We start from the raw sequence: 22,976 nt of genomic DNA, 5'->3' as shown, positions 1-22,976 counted from the left end.
AAACCACAGCCATAGGCTGGGTAAGAAATTTTTAAAAATACATGGTAAAACAGCTTGTGTGTGTGTATATCTGGTTAGTCTTATGTTCTTATTGGTGGTGCTTTTTTTTTTTTTGTAATGAGGTTCCTTGATAAAACCCTGAGTGAGAATTAGAAGGGTTCAAACACTGGAAAAGAAACTGAGCTGTTTTTAAAAATACTTGTTATCTCAGTGAGGAACTACTAGCAATTCATACAAGCCAATTCATATTGAGCTGTCAGGAGAAAAAAAAGAAAAAAAAGAAAAAAAAAAAAAAAAAAGGAGAAAAGTTGGCATTATGAAATAAAACTAAAATATTCTGTTCCTTGTCCCACCACCCCAACCAAAGGGGTGGAAAAAAGAAAGATTAAGATAAATTTCACTGCTAAATGCTCAATGGCACAAATCTGGTTCTTTTCTAATACCATAGGCTGGGTCTAGAAGCTAAGAAAGAAGAAAATCTTGCAGACTGGTTCTCTCAGGTAAGTGCACACCAGTTTTAATAAAGAATTATTCCATTCTCTTATAAAGCCGAAGCAGATATTGATTAATATATTATATTGTATTTCTGTTTTTTCAAATGCGTATTGAAGTACTTGCTCTTATGTTGTTATCATTGTCTCAAATAATGAAATGCCTAGATTGAAGAGCTGAATAAATTAAAGTAGGCTGTAAAAAGTATGAGTGTGTGTGTGTTCTCATAATTTGCGTGCATGTGTAAATTCCTCTTTCATTAAGTGCACACAACTTCAGTGAAGTGATAGGAATTTCACAGGCTTGGAAGTTTTATTTCATCTCAAGATGATGTATGACAAAAGTTATGATCTGTTGATACTTGAAGGAGTTTGTTGTCATACAAGGGCAGAAAAGAGATGACTAGGTTACTTAAAGATTGTAAATATATATCAGCGTTATAAATTATTTCTTGCTTCTACTACAATTTTTGCATAAGCCCAAAGGAATAAAAATCTTCTGATGTGAGCTAGAGAAAGTTCTTGCAAAAGCAGTTTGTTGGTTCATGGAAATTAGCTACTGACTCTTACCTTGGATTCATGAAATTCAATTTTAGCTAAGTTCTTACAGTATTCAGATCTATTATAGAACTTAATGTTCCTGCTTAACTTTCTTGTATAGGTAACAAAAGCAATCTCATCACATATCTTTGCTAAATTTTGAGCACAAATATTTTTAAATAGGAGTTGCATGCTATAGGCTTGAATTATCGAGTGTTTTTTCTGTATGAAATTGAAACATCAGTATCTGACTCTTTTGAAAGGTGATCACAAAATCAGAGATGATAGAATACTATGATGTGAGTGGCTGCTACGTGCTTCGTCCTTGGGCTTATGCTATTTGGGAATCTATCAAGAACTTCTTTGATGCAGAGATCAAGAAACTTGGCGTGGAAAACTGTTACTTCCCCATGTTTGTATCCCAGGCTGCACTAGAGAAAGAGAAGACTCATATTGCTGATTTTGCCCCTGAGGTACACTTCAAAACATTGTTTTAATCTTAGTACAAGAAAACCCAACCCCTTAGTCTGCACATGACTATGAAAGGAAGTTTTCCTCAAACTTGTTTTATTTGATTTTTAATTATTTTTTTCCTTTAGGTTGCGTGGGTCACAAGATCTGGGAAAACAGATCTGGCTGAACCAATTGCTGTACGTCCCACAAGTGAAACAGGTAAACGTCTTGTCATTCAGTTTGACTGTAAAGAAAACAGTTACTGATATAGTGAAGCTGATAAATGAAGTCCCTTTTGAAAAGTGGAAACCCATCTTTTTGAACGTTTTACTGTAACTCCTTAAAATATTTCCTAAAATTTACTGCTGTCTGCCGCAAATGTGACTTACACTATTAGTTCCCTTCAGCGGACTTCTCTGGGAAACTTACATTCCAGGAACTTTTTCATTACTACCCTGAAAATTAACTGACTTCAAAAAAATGTTTTTTATTTTTTTTAATTAAATATATACTAAGGTTTGGTTTGATTGTACTTTGATCCACATCCTGCATAAAAACATCAAGCTATTCTCTAGAGAGACAGGATAAAATTAAAGTTTTTTTCAGTGAAAATGTGTTAAGACAAAAAATATGTTTTAAAGAAAACTATAAATAAAAGTGTAATTCTCACAGCAGAGAATGTTAAGCTTACATGTATCAAAGAAAAAATTTTGGCATGAAGTGGCTGCATTGTGCAAAGAACCAAAACTGCTTTCTTTTCACAGTCATGTATCCTGCATATGCAAAGTGGGTGCAGTCACACAGGGATCTTCCAATCAAGCTTAATCAGTGGTGCAATGTTGTGGTATGTCAGTACATAATTTCTGACTGAACTGTTCTATCATAAGTGCAGTGTATGGCAATTATTTTATGTGGATGTGGCATGATGATACTAATCACAGCACATATTTCATGTCACAAGTATAAACATGGTTTGTGATCTGTTTTTATCACTTGATAAAATCTATGTTACTAAGGTATATTGATATTAAGTACAAATCTGTAAATAGTTGACTTTTTTAACTTTATTCAGATTTTTTGAACTTTTAAGTGGCAACATATTTATAAATATTATTTTTAATAAATAATTTGACCTTTTAGTGTTAATCATGGCATACAATTTTGTTCCTTGTTATGTCTTGTTTATAGCGTTGGGAATTCAAACATCCCCAACCTTTCCTTCGCACTCGTGAGTTCCTTTGGCAAGAGGGTCACACAGCATTTGCAACATACGAAGAAGCAGCAGAGGAGGTAAAAAAGCAAATGCACTGACGCTTTTGCTTTCAGAAAGTTATCTTATCTTACTCCATGGCAACACAAACAAATCTTTTTAATTAGGACCTGGTGGAAATCGGTCTCACTTTATTTTGGGAGCCATCATGATAAACGTCAACTATGCTAGCAGCTGTTTTATCTCAGATGTAACTTGTGTGTAAGGCTTTAGTCATTTCAAACAGTACGACAAGTTGGAAGAGTGTGATCTTCATAGAGGATGTTAATTTTCCTTGAAAGTCTAAATAATAAGTTAACTTGCTAGTTGTAAGAAATTTTAGTACTTTGTCCAGAAACAGGTGCTTCATTGAATATCATGGTGTATCCTTATTTATATAGTAGATATTCAAACTTTGAGATGGAAAGTAGGAGTCAATATAACCATTGGACTTACATTCTTGCCATGACTCTTCTTATCTGTTATGGTTTGTATTTGTTGGTATTTCATTCATAGAAGATGAGGCAAAATGAAAAGCAGTTGAAGAAATCTTATTTTTTTATCACAGTTTTGAGGAAAATATTGTTTTCTTAAAGATTTTTAGATGCTAACACTTTGATTATAAATATATTTCATGTTTTATGAAAAACATAATACTAAATAATTCTTAAAATAGCATGTTCATCATAGGTGATGCAGATACTTGATCTGTATGCTCAAGTGTATGAAGATCTCCTAGCAATACCTGTTGTGAAAGGAAAGAAGACAGAAAAGGAGAAGTTTGCTGGGGGTGATTATACAACAACTGTAGAAGCATTTATATCTGCCAGTGGAAGAGCTATCCAGGTATTTATCTAATAAAGATTTTTTTTCAGTAATTACAGTAAGATGGAAGCCTTGAACTGATACTAGTGAGACTTAACTTTCAATTGAGCAGAATTTTCTGCGTGTCACTATTTCAGGGAGCAACGTCACATCACCTAGGACAGAACTTCTCAAAGATGTTTGAAATTGTATTTGAAGATCCCAAGAAACCAGGAGAAAAACAGTTTGCATATCAGAATTCCTGGGGCATTACAACTCGAACTATTGGTGTAATGACAATGATTCATGGAGATAACATGGGATTGGTGCTCCCACCTCGAGTAGCTTGTGTTCAGGTATGTAAAAATTGTCCATAATATGACTTCAAATACCCTTTCTTTTCCTTACCTGTCTTGGAATTCTTGAGCTTTTCCTATCACGCACTGAAGAGTTTAACACAGCTGTCTAATTACAGAATGTGCTGTATAAATTTGATACAAATCATTAGGGTGCTTGAGATGGACAAGCTCCCTTTAATAGTCCATCCATGTAAAATAATTTTATCTGTATCATTTCAAAGAAAAGGGAAATATATTTTTTTACTTCTGAGATAGTGAAATAAATTACTGGGCCACAATAATTTCTTAAGCTTTAATAAAATTATCTCATAATTATTATATTAATGTGAAATACCTGTCATGTTATATTGCAGGTCGTAATTATTCCCTGTGGTATCACAAATTCCCTTTCTGAAGACGACAAAGAGGCTTTATTGAAGAAATGTAATGAATATCGTAAAAGGCTGCTTGGTGTTAATATCCGTGTACGTGCTGATCTAAGAGACAACTATTCACCTGGTTGGAAATTTAATCATTGGGAACTTAAGGTACTTTTTTTTTTTTTTCTTCTAGAAGGTTTTTCAAAGCTGAAATGTGGGGTATGTATGTGTGTATTTTATTCTGAAGGTGGATGTTTTCTCTAAATGGACAATTACTGCCTTATAATCAGTGATCACCTCTATTAGGGTTTCTCTTTATTAATATATGAAGAACAAGTGTTTTCCAAGACTTGCTATTTGCTAGGATAAACATGTCATTAGCAGTTTTTGAACTTTAAAGTCTTCACCTTATATACTTAGAAAATGGCATCATTACTACCAATCAACTGCATGTTTAAAAATTTGTACAAATACAAAATGTCTTCAGGATCACAATGGTGTGTTCTTTGCACACAGTGGAACAGAGGAGATAAACCTGTATAGCGCTGACAAAGAAAGGAGCAATTTTGTTGATTTAAAACACTATTATGTTGCCCTTTATATAGCAGTTAAAAGAAACAGCTCTGTTTCAACAATTATAAGAGGTTTTTGTAAAACAAAAATAGCAGAATGGAACGAAACTATGATAATTAGGAATTGAACAATGTAGAGAGTGATGTTACAGGATCATGTTTTCATTTGGAATTTGAAATTAATATGTTTGTCTTCATTATAAGATGATAGAAGCTCCCTGAGTTGTCAAAAGTTCCTGTTGTTTCCAAGTTCTTTTTCTTTTGTCTAACCTCTTACATTTTAAAAAATGAAGCTCTAATACCAAGAACCCATGTTATGAGGCTTTTTTTTTTTTTAAATAGGTTTACCAAGGAGGTGCAGCAGGGGGCAAACTTGATGCTTTTTATAAAATATACTAAAGTATTCAGAATAAGCCATTTATACGTGTCGTCTTATATTTGAACTGTAGCTAGATGTCATCAAAATACATACGTAAAACCTTCATTTAGAATCATGTTGAGAAATAAGAGACCTAATTAAAACAATGAATTAGTATTCTCAGCATGAATGCTGGTTTTCATAGAGCTTTGGCAGTAGACAAGCACTTTGGGTATTCAGCTTACAATGAGAAAAATTTTATTGCCCTGGTAGTAGTCCAGCATAGTTCAGGTCTCCTGCAGCTATAACTTCACAAATGACTTACGTGCTACTTCACTAAGTTACCTGGTGCCCCTCACCCCTTCTGAATTTCAACCTGTATGTTTCCCCCCCCAAAAAAACTTATTTTATCTCCTTGTCTTAAATTCTGACATGGTTAAGAACAAGTAGAATACATAAACTGCATCATCAAAGTAATTGCAGACAGAGTGAACTCATTTTACTGAGTACCGATAAGGAAGTTAATAGGGTAAAACATACAAGGATACTAGAGTAATAAGTACAAGAATGAACTGGGAAGCATTTTACCTTATCTGTTTCTCAGCTTACCAGGTTTCTCACGCTACCTCTAAAGACAGACAAGTCATTGCTAGTTGTTTTATAGTGTCTGGCTGTAGTTCAATTGCTCTTTCTTAGGTAGTCTTCCTGTGTGGCCATTAAGATTCTTTCTTTCACTGGAAAATTGTTACAGTTAGAAAATGGGATGGAAATGATAAATACATTTTTTTTTTTTAATATACCATAAATTAAAATTTTTAAGTTGTTAGGAATAACTTTGAACAGCTTTTTATGTAGCTTTGCAGGAGGAGTAGATATTGCATCCTTGAGATGGATTTTAATGTATTAATTCATGGCATGAAGAATATGGGGTATGGGGAATCACAGACTGGTTGAGGTCAGAAGGGACCTCTGGTGATCATCTAGTCCAACCCCGCTGCTCGAGCAGGGTCACCTAGTGCATGTTGCACAGGTTCATGTCCAGGTGGGTTTTGACTATTTCTAGAGAAAGATACTCCATAACTTCTCTGGGCAACTTGTTCAAGTGCTCTGTCACCCTCACAGTAAGAAGTTTTTCCTCATATTCAAATGGAACCTCCTGTGTTTCAGTTTTTGCCTACTACTTCTTGTCCTACCTCTGGGCAGCACCAAAAAGTCCGCACAACACAACACATGCTCATGTACCCACTCTCCTATGCACTCTTACCCTTTCCACTGAAAAAACATGTACAGCTTATGACACACATGACATCAGGATGTAGAGGAAAATAGATAGAACTCAATAGACTCTAACTAGTAAAATGGGAACTTTCTGTCTGCCTGTTTAAGGGAGATGAGAAATTACATGGTTCTTACCACTGAAGTTTATGAAGCATAAAAGCTTTACATAAAAAAAGCTATCTGTTTATAGTCAAGTATTCCATGCCATTGACACTGATATTAAGTCTGTGTTTAACAGAACTGCTGTTTCTTATTCATACATCTGAAAGTGATACACATCTGAAAGCGAAACAAGACTGGAGCAAGAGAGTGTGAATGGGAAAGACAGAAATTAATAAAAGCGGTGCAATATGTGCTGATTTCTTTCAAAGAAACTTAAGTTTTTAAAATAATGTGTTAGGACTGTGCTTCAAAAAACAAAAGAAAGAATATTAACTCCTCTGAGAATCACTCATTGTAACTTCTCACTTTTTTTTCATTAAGGGTGTTCCAGTCAGAGTTGAAGTGGGACCACGAGACATGAAAAGCCAACAGTTTGTAGCTGTCAGAAGAGATACAGGACAGAAGCTGACTCTTTCAGAACATGAGGCAGAAGATAAACTGAAGCAGATTTTGGAGGAGATCCACACTAACCTATATAACAGGTAAATTGAGTGATATAACAAATGGCTATGCTAATCACACATGTAATTTACCTGTCGGAAGAATTTCTTGATTTATTGGTTAGACTGTTCAGAAAGACAGGTTTGGCCCATCTTTCTGTTTGTGATGTTTCATATTCCGCCTCCAGAACTTGTTCACATACATTGACAGAAGTTTCCTTAAGTGCTTGTGAAACACAATGTTAAAGGTTGTGAACTGACTTTAAAAATACTTCTTTGAATTCTTGTAAAGTATTAATAAAAAAAAAAGTATATATCATAAATAGTTAATTGGATGGTATTGTATGGGATTCATTTCCAAAAGATGCTTTTGGTAGGGAATTTTGAAAGATACAAAGTTGTCAAAGAAGCTTCAGTAGTTGAAGATCTATTTTCAGAAGTGTATGGTAAGACCCTATGTCCTCTTGACTTTCATACAATTGTTTTCTCATAAGAAATCAAATGCTTTTCAAACTGTTGTTTCACACAGAATTAAAGGATGTTAGGGATTGGAAGGGACCTTAAAAGATCATCTAGTCCAATCTGCCTGCCAGAGCAGGAACACCTAAATTAGGTCACACAGGATCACATCCAAGCGGGTTTTGAATGTCTCCAGAGAAGGAGACTCCACAACCCCCTCTGGGCAGCCTGTTCCAGTGTTCTGTCACCTTCGGTTATTGCATATCCCAAATCCCATGCATGTCTGTTATTGCAAATTCTTGTTCCCAAGCACACCTGGAAAGATCTAACTGGCTGATCAAGCGTCATGTCAGATGAGTTTGACTGCTGGAATATTCTTCCTTTCATGGTGATCAGGTTGTTTACAGGCAGAATATGTTTATCTATTTAAAAATCATTCTGTTGTTCGGATTTGGAATGTAATTTAAAAAACAAAATAAAACACAATTGCCTGTAGTATTTCTGTTACTGCGTACAGTTGGTCAATGTTGAAATGATGTGCACAACTGTGAATTAACATAGTAAAATATGCAGCTAACAGCACAACCCATTAGCAATTAATCAAGATTTCATCTCTTTGAGGGCAGAATGGTGGAAAAACATAATCTGATTAAGAAGATTCAAATTAATATATAGCTTCTCTTGTAATTTTTGTTTTGGCTAGCTCTGAAAACTTGGTTCAGTTAGCCAGTGAGATTATGTATATAAGCCTACCGTGACTCTGTTTTTTGTTTTTTTTTTTTTTTTTTTATAGAGCTTCTGAGGACCTAAAAAGTCATATGGTGGTGGCCAATAATATGGAAGATTTTCAAAAAGAGCTTGATTCAGGAAAGGTAAGGGTATTTACTTCATTCCAAAATCCTTCTAAGTGCCTTCATACGCTTCCTGTCCCTTACAAATAATCAGAGGCTAAAAGCTTCAAAGACTGTATACATCCATCCATGTTGTAGCTGTTATGGAACTCTCCCCTAACAAGCAGATGAAGCATTGCCTGTAGAGCTGCACAAAGAAAAATAATCTTTTCCAAGCTAATTTATTTATTTCTTCTTTTGCTGAAATACTGTATTTATTAAATATGATGTAAAATTCTAGTGCTATCTAAGAGGTGAGAGTGCCTTGAAGTGAATTATGTTGCTGCAATTTGATAATTTGCATTTAAAGTGTTTGTATTTCTATTAGAAGGTGCTTTTCAGAGAGATTAATGTAAATATTTTATTCAGATTAAGATAAGCTACTGTCATTGTGCTAATAAAAACAGCGAAAAACTCTTGTCAAATCTTGTGATAGCGTCCAAGTTAGAGTCTAAAGTACATGCTACTTACGTCAGAGAAGATTTGCCTTTATGACCTGAGTAGAAGCCATTGAGTTCATTGAGAATTGCTGGGAATCAGAACCCTCCTTGGGTTGATAGTAAGAATAACCCATGATGGTGGATGATTGAGTTCGTCTGATCTATCTTTATAGACATGCTAGAGATCTGTGAAAAACTTAAAGTTCTGGCAAAGCATTTGAAACTTACATGAGTGATTAAATCTTCACCAGAGATTTGAGCCTCATTCTTTTTTAGAGATCTGCTCCCATTAACCCTGAAATTCTGTCACCGGCTGTCAGCCTGTGAAATTCTTCATATATTAGGCGAATGTATTCAAGTAGTACAATCTTCAGAATCAATCATTAAGACTGCATTTTATAGAGAGATCGGTTGTTGAGGTTTTTTGTTTTTTTTTTGTACACCAATTAGGTCTACTCTGAAAACTTCAGAATTTCTGATGGAAAGTGATAGTGTCAAGAACTCGGTTACTCTTGTTGACTTCAAAAATAGTTTTAAGTTAGCCTTGACTTTTGATCATACTCTTTTCTTGCTTCTATTGCACTTGAATCTGATTTATAGCTAGTTTTGAAGGAATGATTGTGAATGTCAGAGGTGGGACTGATTTAGCATGCTTACGAAGTTGAGGATATGGATATTTTAGACGTTCTTGTGCATAGGTGCTGAAGTAGCAGTATTGTCTTATTTTCCTTTACAAAACTAAATAAAAGTGTAAAATACTCTGTTTTGGAATGGTTTGGGGTTCTTCCTGCTGACTACAAAGTAATGTTTGCTTAGAGCAGCTCTCTTTAAAGCATCTCATGATTCTGGTGGTAGATTTTAACATAAAAATCTTTAGCCTTTGCTTAACAAATAATTCTACTCCACATAGGTGTTCAAATAGTACTACTGTTCTTTGAGTAGTATAACTACATGTGACTTCAAGATATGCTTCCAAAATAAGCGCTCCTTTAAACCATACTAGTCTTCAAGACAGAGAAACAGTTGAGGAAAAAATACGCTTTTATGTAAAAATCAGTTTAAATGGAGAGTCAAGTTCAATCCAAAAGGAAGAATACAACGTGGAGTTAATTGTATATTTGTACACGTTCGTAAATTGTTACCTTTTAATTTTCATGAATGCTGTAGGTATACCCTTTTTTCTCCTTCTGCAGAATTATCAAATGATACTGTCTGCCAATGTGTAAAATGCCTGGTCTTCAATATCCAGTACTCAGGTTCATGTACAGCTAGATTCTAGAGAGTGCCAAGGGAATTATACTATTTATATTATATTAGAACTTGAATATAGTTTATATATTAAACTTTGAAATATGAATAAATATTTTTAGATTTCTAAGTTAATTGAGAAAACTGAAGTTCGTCATTTTATGACTCCCCATCTACCATTATATGTTGTATGCATGATATTTTATGCCACGTGTATTCTGTAATTTCTTCAAATTATATTGTTAGCACTGGCTGTGGTTTAAGAAGAAAGTTTGTAAGCTGAAGTACTCCTGCCTAATTCCTGTTACTGTATTCTGCTGACTGTAATTGAAATGTAGGCTATTAACTCTTTAAAAATATGGGCCGCTTCTCTGTTCTTTTAAGCTGCATGCAAAGTTTAGTTCAAACTATAAGAATAATTGCATGTGTATTGAAACTTTAACTAACAAAAGATTAATGTGAGCAAAATTAGAGTGGTAATGGTTCCTTTTTTCACTGCAAGAAAGTGAAGCTATGAAGTGAAGCTTACTAAAGGTGTGCTCCAGTTCAAGGCAAATTGAGAATTCTGCACTAATGATGTAAACTAGGTGAAAGAAAACCACAGATCAGTAAAGCTTATTCACAATATTGATAGAATTAAAATGATTCTGCAAGCAGAATTTAGTAGCTACATTGTCCTCCAGTCTTCCAGAGACGAGAAGTTTTTCTAGATGCATAGCTCACTTTTTCTACCCCTTCTCCCTTTCATTTCAGATTGTACAAATCCCTTTCTGTGGGGAAATTGAGTGTGAGGATTGGATCAAGAAGACCACTGCAAGGTAAAATATAACCAAACTGCAGAGGATCTGCCACGATCAAAATAAAAATGTTCCAAATGTAAAACAGGCATATAAGATGCCTGTGGGTGTAACACTCATGTACAGTCTTTGTCCTTGACTCTTGCTGTCCTGTGTAATACAGTATACTTACACCCTTAGATTTGAAACTTTCAGTCTAATTAGTGTGTTTTTGAGAGTTTATACATAATACACTTTATTGTATCTTCGTTTTTAAATAAAGATTTTTACTTATTAATATGCTTTTATTTCAGGGATCAAGATCTTGAGCCTGGCGCCCCCTCCATGGGAGCAAAAAGTCTCTGCATACCTTTTCAGCCTCTCCGTGAACTACAGAGCGGGGCAAAATGTGTCTGCGGCAAAAACCCTGCCAAGTTTTACACCCTATTTGGTCGTAGTTATTAAACTGCTATTGAAAGCACCTTCTCCTTTATCTGTGAATTGAACTTTTTTTAATAAGACTGAAATAGCCCCTAAACTTAATCAGTTTTGTGACTTTTTAGATGATTCAAAAGACAAAGCCATAAACCATAAACACCCCCAGTTGTCAGTCTTAGACTAGCAGTAATTCGCAGATTTTTCTGTAAACACCTCTAATAATAAACATGTATCGTGAGCTGTAATATGCTTTGGTTGTTTTTTCTATGTTGCTGAATGGGAAGGATGGAATATACCTTGCTCATGTCTGTCTTTTTTTTTTTTTTTTTTTTCATTTTTGGTGCATATTTTCTTGTACTCTGAGAAAATGTCTGAAAGATTGGAAAGAACATCATAAACACTCCAGTTCAGTGTTCCTATGTAAAATTTACACATAAAATGACTGCTTTTAGTTTTACCTTCAAAGCTTGTAAATTTTTCAATTTTCAATACAAACTTGCTGTTAACTTTTAGGCAAGGTAAATTCTACTATTTTTGGAAACTGCCTCTTGAGCCAGATGTTTCAAAGAATATATCCACCCCATCCTGAATCACATTTGAAAGACTATCTTAAAATAAATGCCACATTGTTAGCTGGATGTAGGTTAATGACATTGCAGGTATTTTGCAAAGTTCTGTTTCTGTTATCTTATAAATTGGCATTTATAGCTGTCTCACAGTGATACTGCAATGAGTAATGCATAGGCAATCTGAAGGGAGGTATTTTAAGTGCTAAAGATTTTAGACTGTGGTTATATCTATGCCATGTTCCTTAAAGTCCCTTTTCTTTTCCTTCACTTACTATGTGTAGCTTTAGCAGAGAAGGTTGAATGTTGCAGAGGTATGAAATGATTTGAAGAGGAAAAAAACCTATCATTTTTAGCATAAGATTGGCTTAAAGAAGGAAGTCCTGGCAATAAATAGCACCAAAGAGTAACTTTTGAATGGTGCATACTTAGCTTGTTCCTCATTCTTGATTTTGCTGCATGATGGAAGGTTACCTAAACCCCTTGTCCTGAAGAGTTGAGTGAAAACATGGCAATTAAAAAATTACACCAGTAAGATCCTCCCCAGACTCTTCCTAGATCAATACTACATGTCTCCCTGTTCTGCCTGTTTCCAAAATACAATTTTTGTATCAATAGTCCAAAAGTCTTAAGCATATATGAGACTTACAGTGCAGGTCTTCATACTTCTCACCTTTTCAAAAACATGTAAAATGTTTGCTTTTGCATAGATGCATGTGGCCAGCTTTCAAAATATTGTCAAAATACTGAATATGAAATTGAACCAGTGGCTTGTCCAGCATATTATCACTTGTGGTCATACCCCAGGTTTTGCGAGAAAATTGCAAAAATGGTTAAATACTTCAGACCACCTTGCTCAGAATGCTTGAACACTTGCAAATTCTCTGATGATGATTAGTACTAAAGGATTTGCATTGGTTGCATCTTAAAATCATCTATTTTTTTTTTTCTCACTATATAGACAAAGTCTCAAGGGTGGTATTTAGCAAAGGATTTGGGAAATGATACATCAGTCTATGTGTTCAACTTCTTTCACAGCTGACTTAACAGAAGAGTGTCCCTAAGACCTTTTTGTCCTGGTATCCTGCCTGTAGCATGGACTGGAACTGTATTTTGAGGATAAGTTTTAGTAGGAGGACTGGAGTGTTGTTCTCCCAGACTCTCATAATGGCTAAATCAATCTAGTTTTAAGAGCTATTGCATACTGCTTACACTGTCATACACACTGAGCGCTCAGCTTCGGTGTCCTCAGGCATAAGTGACTGAAGAGCACCAAGAGTTTCTGGCAGAGCAAAACAGGTTATTAAGAACTGATAAGCAGTTTCAGCTCCCATCAAAACACTACAACTGGTATTTTAAAAATTAGATGTTTAAGCTGCTAATAGCACAGAACAAAGAAAAGGCAAAACTAAATACAGTCTCAAATACTGCAACCTTATCAGTTTGAACAAACAGCCAACCTTCAACCAGTTGACTTGATTAAATTCATGAGTAAACATGTTGACGACGCTGTTCTTAGAACTGAGGTGCTCTCATTCTGTAATGGGTTTGAAGACAGAGCTTCCCCTGCAGCCCCCCGGCATGTTTCTCTCTGTTGCAGTAGGACTTGAAGTACCTGAAGGTGATTGAATCTCCTGTGGTGATCTTCCACAGAGGAGAGGCTAATGCCTGTCTGGCAGAGATGGTTCTGTCTCAGGTGTCCTTCCACTAAAAGCACAAACTGAGCTGTCTGCAAGTAGAAATATTCATACTTTTAATTACACCAGTATAAAAAACTTTATCTCTTGGTAAATTATCTATTAGAAACTAAGTAAATGAATCAGAATAACATCATGTGGTTGATTAACTGATACTACTTTATAACAGAATTGCAGATAGTTTTCTTTTTCTTAGGGTTGATAAGTTTGGGTTAAACTTTGTAAGGTGGGATACAGTGATAGTGCTGCTCTCTATTGACAAAATAGAGCACACTTGAGCACTTTAGCTCTGCTGAAAAGGTAATGCTGGGGCTCATGTTTTGGTAATTGAAACCTTGTATATATAAGATAGGACTTTTGAGAGCTCTGAAGTTTGAACTTGGCCTATTCTCATTGAAAGGAGAATAATAGTTGAAAAAATCTCGCTTTTCATGCTATGTAGTTCAGATAAAATAATTTTGTTGAACATCACTTTCATTGAAAAAGGAAGAAAGCACCATAAAAATAGCTGGAATAAAATTGTACACATGGGAGAGGAAGAAGAGCATGTACTAGTTTCAATGTTGTTATTGGCTATTGTAAAGGTGTTACTGGTGTTCTGAAAACAGGGTGAACAAAACCAACCTCAGGAGTTGAAGCTGCACTGTTTAGGTAGACAAATGACCATGTGTTAAAAATTACATTTGTTGGCAGGCAATGCTGCAAGCATACTGAACTTTAAACATAAATATTTTGGCTGTTGAATCCCGGTGAGCAAAAAATAAATGAAAATTGGGGGTGAGTGTTTGAGTTTTTGACCTTAAGTTAATTCAACTGGGTAAATCTAAGGCCAGCAAGGACAGTTGGTCAGTTCAGGTTATCAGTGTTATTATCTTATCTCTCTATGGTGGTGCTGCATGCCATTTCCTTCCGTTTTATCTTGTAACTAACTGTGTGTATGTATCTACACAGATGAACTTTCCAAACAAAAACTGGATCATAAACTTTTCAAGGAAGGCACCTGTTCTTATCTATACTGCCTAGTTTGCGGTTAGCGGACAGATTTCCTTAAACATTCTGATTTGGGAGTGTGCAAAAACAGCAAGGCATACACTTGAGTTCAACAGTCACTGCAGTGATTGGAAAGAAGAGTATCTGCTTCAGGTTCTTTTCACTCTGTTCCAGAAATGGCTTCAAATATAATCTAAGATTTCTGTATCTCTTATTTTCCCTTTAACTTCTGGTCGTGTTTTCCCCAAATCTATTTATTTTCCTTGCAAGTTTAAAAGGATTACGATGGGATTTTGAGATGGGCAGGGATTTCTAAATAGCAAATAAAGAGTGCACTTTGGGTTTATTGTTCAACCTTCATGTCTACTGGCAACATATTTAGAAAATGGCTTCAAACCTGGCTCCATTTCCATGGGTAATGTTAAAATGTACCAACAGTACAAGCAGCTGAGACCTGTAGATTGCTAAAATCGAGGAACAATTCCTTTGTCTTCAAAATGTGCCTTTTGGACATTTTCAACCACACTCGCAAGCAGCGTGTGTTCACTGTGTTCTTAAAAATAACGTCAACGCAGCTTGGTTTTCAAATGTCTTTTTCCAAAGGTACATAGGAGCTTTTCAGACCTAAAGTTACTGACAACACAAATGGCTGAAACAGGTATCAGGGGACACATTTTACGTAAAAAGAAATGCCTTCTCTAATTGCTTAAAATTCTGGGCCATATGATCTCCTCTCTGTGCCTTATTTTCTTTCTGAGACATTGGGATCTGATCTGGCCCATCTTTACAGCAGCCAGTGCCCAGAATCCCAGGGATCCATTTCTACAGCGCATGTTGCCAGTGCTCCTGGTATTATGTTGTTTTGTTTTTGTTTTTGCAGGACCAAAATGTCTCCTGAGGGTGGAGCACTCACGGGAGTGGAGCCTTCAAGCTGCCTTCACATGATGAATCTCACTAAGCTGCCCTTTAGACTGATTTATTGCTTTACCGCTGCCTATAAAAGTGGCTCCCACGTGTGAGCAGCACTGACAGGCGGAGGGCAGAAGCGCAGAGGGCAGTTGTCCCCCACACAGCTCGGTCCCACAGACCTGCAGGGACAGGGAGCAGTAGGAATGGGTCGCTACTCGGGCAGGAGCAGCAGGCTCATCTTCATGTGCTTTGTGAGCCTGGTCCTTTTTGCTGTCGAGATCTCGGTAGCGTACGTTGGCAATTCTCTTTCCTTAGCTTCAGATGCCTTTGCAGTTCTCTCCCACCTCATCTCCATGATCATCGGCTTGCTTGGGGTGAGGTTCAGCCGCATCAGATGGCACAAGGCAAACACTTTTGGCTTCTCCCGGGCAGATGTGCTGGGAGCCTTCGGCAACTCCATTTTTGCTGTCGCTCTGATGTTCAGCATCTTCATCGAGGCTATCAAGAGGTACATCAATCCTCAGAAGACAGAGAAAGCTCTGCTTGTCCTTGTTGTTGGGATCACAGGTCTGTTCTTCAATGTGTTCAACTATGTTATCTTCATGGACTGCTGTTACTGTCGTGCACCCGAAGGAGACCCTGAAAAAGGTAAATAATCAAATACAGTCACTGTGCATCTCAGCATGCTGTTTCCAATTAATGACTTTTCTAGAGACTGTTGGCTGTTTTTCTGAGATGGGCGAGTAAAATGTCAGATTTTTTTTTTTTTTTTTCCATTTTATTAGCAAGGGTAATGAATGCAATGCCTGTACATGCTTCCCACTTACTCTGTAAGGCAGCTATTACTACATGTGCTTCTCAGTAAATAACATGTAAGTTGTGTATAGAGTGGCTTTCTAAAGTGAAGAGTGACATGCTAGAGAAATTTTCTCCCTAATCCTCTGGCTGGCAAAACCTTGGACAAGCTGTAGTACAGATGTGCTATGGCCATAAGGAGATTCTTACTAGGAAAAACGTATTCCTGAAATACCAGTTGTCCACAATCAATAACTCTCAATAATTGAATAATTCTGCTGTAACTTTTGTCCAGGACCTGATTATCTTTTGCAAAGAATTCACAGTTTTTACAAGACGAAAGAATAGGTCAAGACAAAAGGGGAGTCTCAGCCTTCTTTGATTTGGGGCTAAACAGTTGAGGAAACCTGTTCTGAGAATATTGGAACGATGAAAAAGTTGTGAATTCTTTGCTGCTGTTCATTAGCATGAGCTTTATAGGGAGGCAGAGGAGAACCACGGGTACTCTGCTGCCTAAATACTTTGTCCGCATGCCTGCAAAAATGTCAGACTGCAAACAGTCCCTTGTAAAGAATTTGCAGGAGGTTCTGTTGAGCTCATGGAGGTGTAGCCTTTCAGTTTGTTTTTCTGATGACAGGTTTTTCAAATTTCAAATCTTAGCATAGGAATTCCAAATCCAAAGAGCTGAGGACCCTTTATTTTATTCCTGCAGAAAATGCCTCACTTTATTTCACTTAAGATAGACCTGTGTGTACACTGTCTCTTTCTCTGCACATGTGTATACATATTTATATCTACACACATACATACAACCATATTTCTTAAAAAGACAAATATTTGAGTTGGGATAGGAACCAGATATTTGCAAAACATTAACTGGACATCCTGGTGGAATAGCTGAGAGACCTGTCTAACAAAGCAGCTGCTTTTATACACTGCTCTATATGAGGTTCAACTTGAAGGCTGGACAGGGCTTTGGAGGTTCTTATTCTCTCAAGCTGGAAAATAAAGTTTGTTAGTTTACATTTAAGTGTTTAGTATGTTTCCTGTATGACTTAAAGTGGAAAATATTTTTGTTCATTACAGCTACTTCCAAACAATATTAAAGGTTTAATTTTACTGGTGTTTTACACCAAAGCCACATGCACAGCTTTTGTCTGTCCATTTTTTCAGATGCACAATTCTTTAAAATTTGAGCTGCTCTTAGACGAAAGTAGTGGCAGGATGTAATTAGCCGGGAAGGGGGGGGGTGAGTGGGAGGGGGGCAAGAATGGGGGATAATGGTCTTTTACCTTTGGGACTGTCACCAATTCTTCACAAAATCATGATCTCTGTTTGTGGTGGCTTCATGGAAGAAAACCTGTTTCATCCCAGCAGAAAATTCAGAAAATTGTACTTCTGGGTGCAGTCAGGGTGGAGAAACACATCAGTACTTAAAGCCACAAATGGAGAGTGTCAGGCAACTAACTAGGAAATTAGCCAAAATTAATGCAATTGTGTAGGTAAATGCTGTTCTCCCTGAACTTCAAGGATGCTGCTTGTAACAGCTCACTGGGACAGCACAGCCATGGACATACATCCAGATTTTGCTCTGAGAAATGCCTGGCAGCTCCATTTTGCTTTCAGTTGTATAAGCCACTGATGAGTGTTGTGCTGTGCCATAAATACAGTGCATAGTTTTGTCTAGGTTTTGTCTTTTTTTTTTTTTTTTTTTTTTTTTTTTTTTTTTTTTTTGGTAAGGTAGGTCTTCTCTGCCTGTGGTAATGGCAAAACAATGCCATTTAGTACTGTAGAGAGAATGCTTATTTTTCTGGACTTGATTTTATAATCCTCACTTTAAGTAAAATTTCACATTTATTTCCTCTAATTCAACCTGAGTAGGATTTTTTTAATGTTTCTTTGAAAAGAAATGCTCAAAAAACTGTATCCTGAAAGCATATGAGTACGCTTTTACATTATACATATACTTTATATATATATTAAAAATGTGAAAGAAAAGAGGGATTCCTTCTCTTCCTCTCCTCATTCTGCGTATGAGGAAAAGACACTCTTTCCTCTCACTTAGGAGGCGGAAATCGAAGCAAATTTTCTGGTGCATCAACAGCATTAGCAGAAATGGAAGGGTCTCTGAATCACCCTGGAGCAATCCAGTGGTGCACAGGCGATACCCTCGATGACACCTGTGCAATCTCTCGACGTCCAGTGATCAATGAAGGCTAAAGGTTTGCGGAGAAGCTCTCTGCTTGCTAGGCTTTTCTGGGAAGCGGGAGAGCTGGCTTCAGATATCCGTTCCCTGTGTAGGGAATGGACTTAAACAGCATTCTTCTCTCTTTTATGTGATTTTGCTTCACTTTGAAAAACTAAAAGCGAAAAACAGAGTGGTTCAGTCAGCAGGGGCTGGGAGAGCCGTGCCTACAAGGAACATGGCTGCTCAGGTCTGAGCGCCAGTGGGCACCGACAGCGCTGCTCACAAGCGCCCACCCGCCTCACCATCCTTTTCCCTTGTTCTGCCCCTCCTCATTCAGCTCACTGCAACATCTGCTCCTCAGGTTCTTGTCTTAAACATGTACTCTTCTCAAGCAAGCATAAGCACACTATCCTGAGCTGCCACAGCCAGCTGCCATTGCTCACCCAGGCAGGCCCAGCCAACATCCTCAGCCCTCTGGCTGGGCTTGGCGTGCCTCTCACGCCTCACTCCTCCACTCCTCCCTTTGCTCTGGTCTTTTCTCTTGCAATCCTTTGGCTCTGTCCAGGTCCTAAGTATTCATCCAATGCATTCTCCTTTGTCTCTCACAAAGAGAGACATTCAGATTCTCACTGGTCATGTCTGCCAGCTGTAAGCACCCACCTCTCCCTGCTTGCTTAAATGATGATCTCTGAATCCATCCTGGATAGCGAGAGGGACGTCTAGGTCTATCTTTGCACTTGATTCAGGCAGTCTAGTTCCCCATGCTACATTATATATTACAGGTATAAAATGTTTTTATACTCTACTGGAACTGCCCTGTAGAGGTGCTTAGGCCAGCTGGGCTGCCCACGGCAGCATTGAAGGCAGCACAGCCCGGTTATTGCTTTGACTGAAAATCCAGGAAATAGTTCCTAAAACGTAGAAATATTAAAGCTTCCCCAGGAAACTTCTACCAGAATTATCATTCACAAAACACTCTTTTTACTGTTGCTGTTGGAAGTGACAGAGCAGCTTTAGCCAGAGTTTTCTGGCAATTTTGAGGTCTGGTATCTTGCACGGAAATGAAGATTATGACAGCATAATAAGCAGCTGAAAATAAAATCAGGTTCTTACAATAAATACCAGACAATTGACCATACACTTTACAGACAGTCATAAAGGTGCAGAAGCCTGTTTTACTGCACACAGAAATCAGTTTACTTCTGTTTGTGTAGCTCAGTGTAATCATCTCTTCTGCTCATTTCTGTATGATTTTCAACAGTTGGGGGACCACAGTTTGAAAAGCACCACATTAATCTGGTTACAGTACTTCTCTGTTGTTTGTCTTGAGAAAAATAATAAAGATTTAATGTGGAGGAAACATTTGTCCTGTTGTCCTGTGATCTGTACTGAGGGGAAGATTGGGGGGCAGTAGGGACTGAAGAAGACACCGCCCAGCCCAACCTGTTCAGCACTGAGCCACGCATACAGCATCTGGTGCTGTGAGAAACCAAGTTAATCTTCTAATAAAAGGGCTCATGGTCCTTGCACAGTTCACAATTCATTAAATAAAGATAAGTGGCTTGCTTTTATGTTGGTAGCTGCAATGTAGCATGCATTTTATGTGAGCTTTTTACGTGATAAGACCCTGGGTCTTCATTCTCCTATCTCACTCTGCACCAGCAGCCTGCCTCTCAGATAAGAGGTAGCATATAAGCTAGCAGTCACATAAATGGAAAACATGCATACTTTCTCCTCCTGGACCTTATGCAGAGTAAGAGCGTTTATTCTGAGCCTTGCTCTGAGGCATATCTCTTTTTGCTTTTGTAGGTAGAATTGGGTTGGGGATACATGTGTGTGAATGAACTGAGATGAAGAAAGGGAGCATCTTTAACTGGCTGGGTGATTTGAGAGGGTTTTGTTGCTATAGTGTTCTGAACTCAATTTTTGTGTATATTGTTGCAAACATACTGATCACAGGGTATGTGAGAACATTTATAGGCCAAAAGAAGTGGATAAGCGGCTGTTTGACCTGTGTCTTAATGCCATGGGCCATCCCAGAGCAGACCCGGTGAGCAGAACCATGCAGATATTGGAACACAATTGTATTTTGCTCTGCGCTCGCTGACTGAGCAGAACCAGCAATATATATATACTACAGGAGATAAAAGTGCTCTAGGGATTGGAAATTTTTTTTGAGCATTTTTAAAATGCTCAAAACTGTATTTTAAATGGAGACTTGGAGCTACACTGCTGTGTGACCACAAGCATAGAAATGGGTGCTCTGTTAGCACTTAATTAATTTTTGCATCCTCTTCCCGTAAAGGCTGCCTTACAAAGCAGCTTGAGCTGCAGATCTCAAAACAACTCACTAAAGGAACTGTTTCTTTATCCCCATTTTTAGTGGTGTAAAGAAAATGTGACTTGACTGACACGTCTCCCTGCAAGGAAAAATGAATGGAAGAAACCAGTGCTCAATACATGAGATTGGTCTGTCTCTGGAATGCAGAAGTCACCATGTAAATGCTTAAAACCAATCACTTTATTCACCTCCATTTAAGAAGAGAAGAATGCATTCTCTGGTCTGAACAAGTTTCTCAAAAGTGTTGCTGAACTGGTACCAGATTGCACCAGCCCAATGGCTTGGGGACTTTTTCAAGGAATGGTGAAGAGCCCTGGGGTTTAACACCTATAACAAGAAACCTTGGGCTTACCATGCTTTTCTGACATAAGCCTAAAAGCTGTTCCTGAAGGTCAGCATTACTACATCTATTTTACCTCTATTTCAAATATATCTTCATCAGGCTGATGCTATTCTTCCCTGAGAGCATCAATCTTTAGTAAACACTTCATGCCAATTCATGCCCTGACTGCATTTACAGCCAGATGCTGGTCACATGTGCAGAACCCGAGTTTACCACCAAACAGTTGCTGCAGTCACACAATGCATCCTCACAGATCTGTGCTACCTATGTAGTGCACCATGGTATTCAACTCCTAGATGTTACCAGAGTAATATATATAAATAAGGGGACAAATGTCCTTTTATATGTGTTTATTTCCATAAATCCCAGAGGTGTTAGGGTATTGGCATGCAGGTAACAAAAGCCCACTCTAACCAAATATCTAGATTTTCTGGCTTTGAATTCTATAGCATCACTGGAGTTAGTCCTCTCAAGTAGAACAAAAATGCAAGGGAAACTCTCAAAGTAATTTTTAGCATTTATGAAATACATAAGACTGGACACATATCTTTGCTGCATGTCTTCTTTACTTTAATAGTGTGCCAGATAATCCTCACCAAAATCTTCCAAAGTTTTTCTGAGCAGCTACCCCCAAAGGTGACCAGATCTGTGTTAACATCTTAGCTGAAGCTGTAATGCAGAGTCTTCAAGACAGACAAGACAGGTGGGAAGAGACTGTGAAAGTCTACATAGCAGCATGCTTCTCTGAATTTTCTTCAGTTAATCCTTTTTTTTTTTTTTTTTTTTTTTTTAATGCTTTATTCTCCTCAAATAAGCCTCAAAAGCTGATCCAAGGGGGAGATTTTTCACTTTCCCCAGTTATTTTCAAGCAGAATATTTTGCATCCAAAGAAGCAAACCCAAATATTTTAGGGCTAACTTTTGGCCAAAATGGAAAGTGCAGGATGAGCATTTTTAAGTCTGTAAGGAAAGAAAGAAAACTATCCCTGCATGGTCTAAACAATCATATAAGGGTAAGTTCAAAACTTGTGAACCCAGATTCCAACAGTACTGGTACTACTGAACTTTGGGTATCTACATTCTCTTTCAACCTTGAACCAGCTTCATAGTAATGGCACAGACAGATTGGCTGTGTTGCATCACAGTATCTGTGGTGAGTTGTAAGGAAATGAAAGGACTGAAAGAGAACTAAGTTCAAAGTCATAAACAGTCTCAATACAACAGCAATTTTAAGGACACACTATATATGTTCATTGCCATTGTTTTATTTGGACAGCTACTCTGCACGGGTACGGTTCTGTTGTTGTTATTTGCCTTTTTTTTTTTTTTTTAATCAGCTTTAGACTAGAAATGCTGCTGGGACAGAAAATGAAGTTCTTGCAGTAGGACTCAATATAATTTACAATGATGAAATCAGTGACTGGCAGTCTTCTCCTCATGGTCTGTGCAACATGTTACATAACTGCCTGGTTTCCAAAATTAAATCAGGGTTGGAAAGGTTATGTGGGAATACGTAGATATGGGAAATTTAGCAGAACAACACATTTTTAGAAGTGAATTATCAAGTAGTCAGAATATTCAAGAAAGCACTAGCCAGGTGGTAGAGCATGTACTTACTGGGTATGCCCTGAAGGAGGTGGAAGGTGATCTCTGCCTGGGACAGCCCCAGAATTGCTGTGGAGAGTCACAGCTGCCCTGGCAGCAAGCAGGAGCTGCCACCTGTGCATGTGGTAGTGGAGGCTGGCAAAGCTCTCACCCAGACTGCCGAGTCTTGCTGGAGGGACAATTTTTAGGGTTCTGCTGTCCGAGTGAAGCAGACCTAATGATTTCCC

The 22,976-nt window shown here is 37.5% G+C and overlaps 2 protein-coding genes across 6 annotated transcripts in view; both read left to right on the top strand.

Moving 5' to 3' along the window:
* The window catches only part of EPRS1 (glutamyl-prolyl-tRNA synthetase 1), a 37,553-nt gene extending 25,992 nt beyond the window's left edge, over positions 1-11,561 (top strand). For all 5 annotated transcript variants that reach the window (XM_032185209.1, XM_032185206.1, XM_032185208.1 and 2 more), the window contains 12 exons: positions 449-500; positions 1,295-1,504; positions 1,631-1,703; positions 2,249-2,328; positions 2,673-2,774; positions 3,424-3,579; positions 3,696-3,893; positions 4,250-4,423; positions 6,947-7,107; positions 8,318-8,396; positions 10,856-10,920; positions 11,193-11,561. In XM_032185209.1, the coding sequence (XP_032041100.1) occupies positions 449-500; positions 1,295-1,504; positions 1,631-1,703; positions 2,249-2,328; positions 2,673-2,774; positions 3,424-3,579; positions 3,696-3,893; positions 4,250-4,423; positions 6,947-7,107; positions 8,318-8,396; positions 10,856-10,920; positions 11,193-11,343 (1,501 nt within the window). In that variant the 3' untranslated portion in view covers positions 11,344-11,561. The remainder of the gene's footprint in view (positions 1-448; positions 501-1,294; positions 1,505-1,630; positions 1,704-2,248; positions 2,329-2,672; positions 2,775-3,423; positions 3,580-3,695; positions 3,894-4,249; positions 4,424-6,946; positions 7,108-8,317; positions 8,397-10,855; positions 10,921-11,192) is intronic.
* Positions 11,562-15,681: 4,120 nt separating this feature from the next.
* Positions 15,682-16,216, top strand: LOC116488305 (zinc transporter 10-like). The gene has a single exon (XM_032185797.1). It carries the CDS (start codon positions 15,682-15,684, stop codon positions 16,132-16,134), a length of 453 nt encoding a protein of 150 aa, XP_032041688.1. The 3' UTR covers positions 16,135-16,216.
* Positions 16,217-22,976: the final 6,760 nt, after the last annotated feature.

The sequence above is a fragment of the Aythya fuligula genome, chromosome 3 (assembly GCF_009819795.1).
Source record: "Aythya fuligula isolate bAytFul2 chromosome 3, bAytFul2.pri, whole genome shotgun sequence".
Classification (NCBI taxonomy): Eukaryota; Metazoa; Chordata; class Aves; order Anseriformes; family Anatidae; genus Aythya; species Aythya fuligula.
The sequence above is the reverse complement of the archived record's forward strand: the minus strand, read 5'-3'. Positions and strand labels throughout refer to the sequence as shown.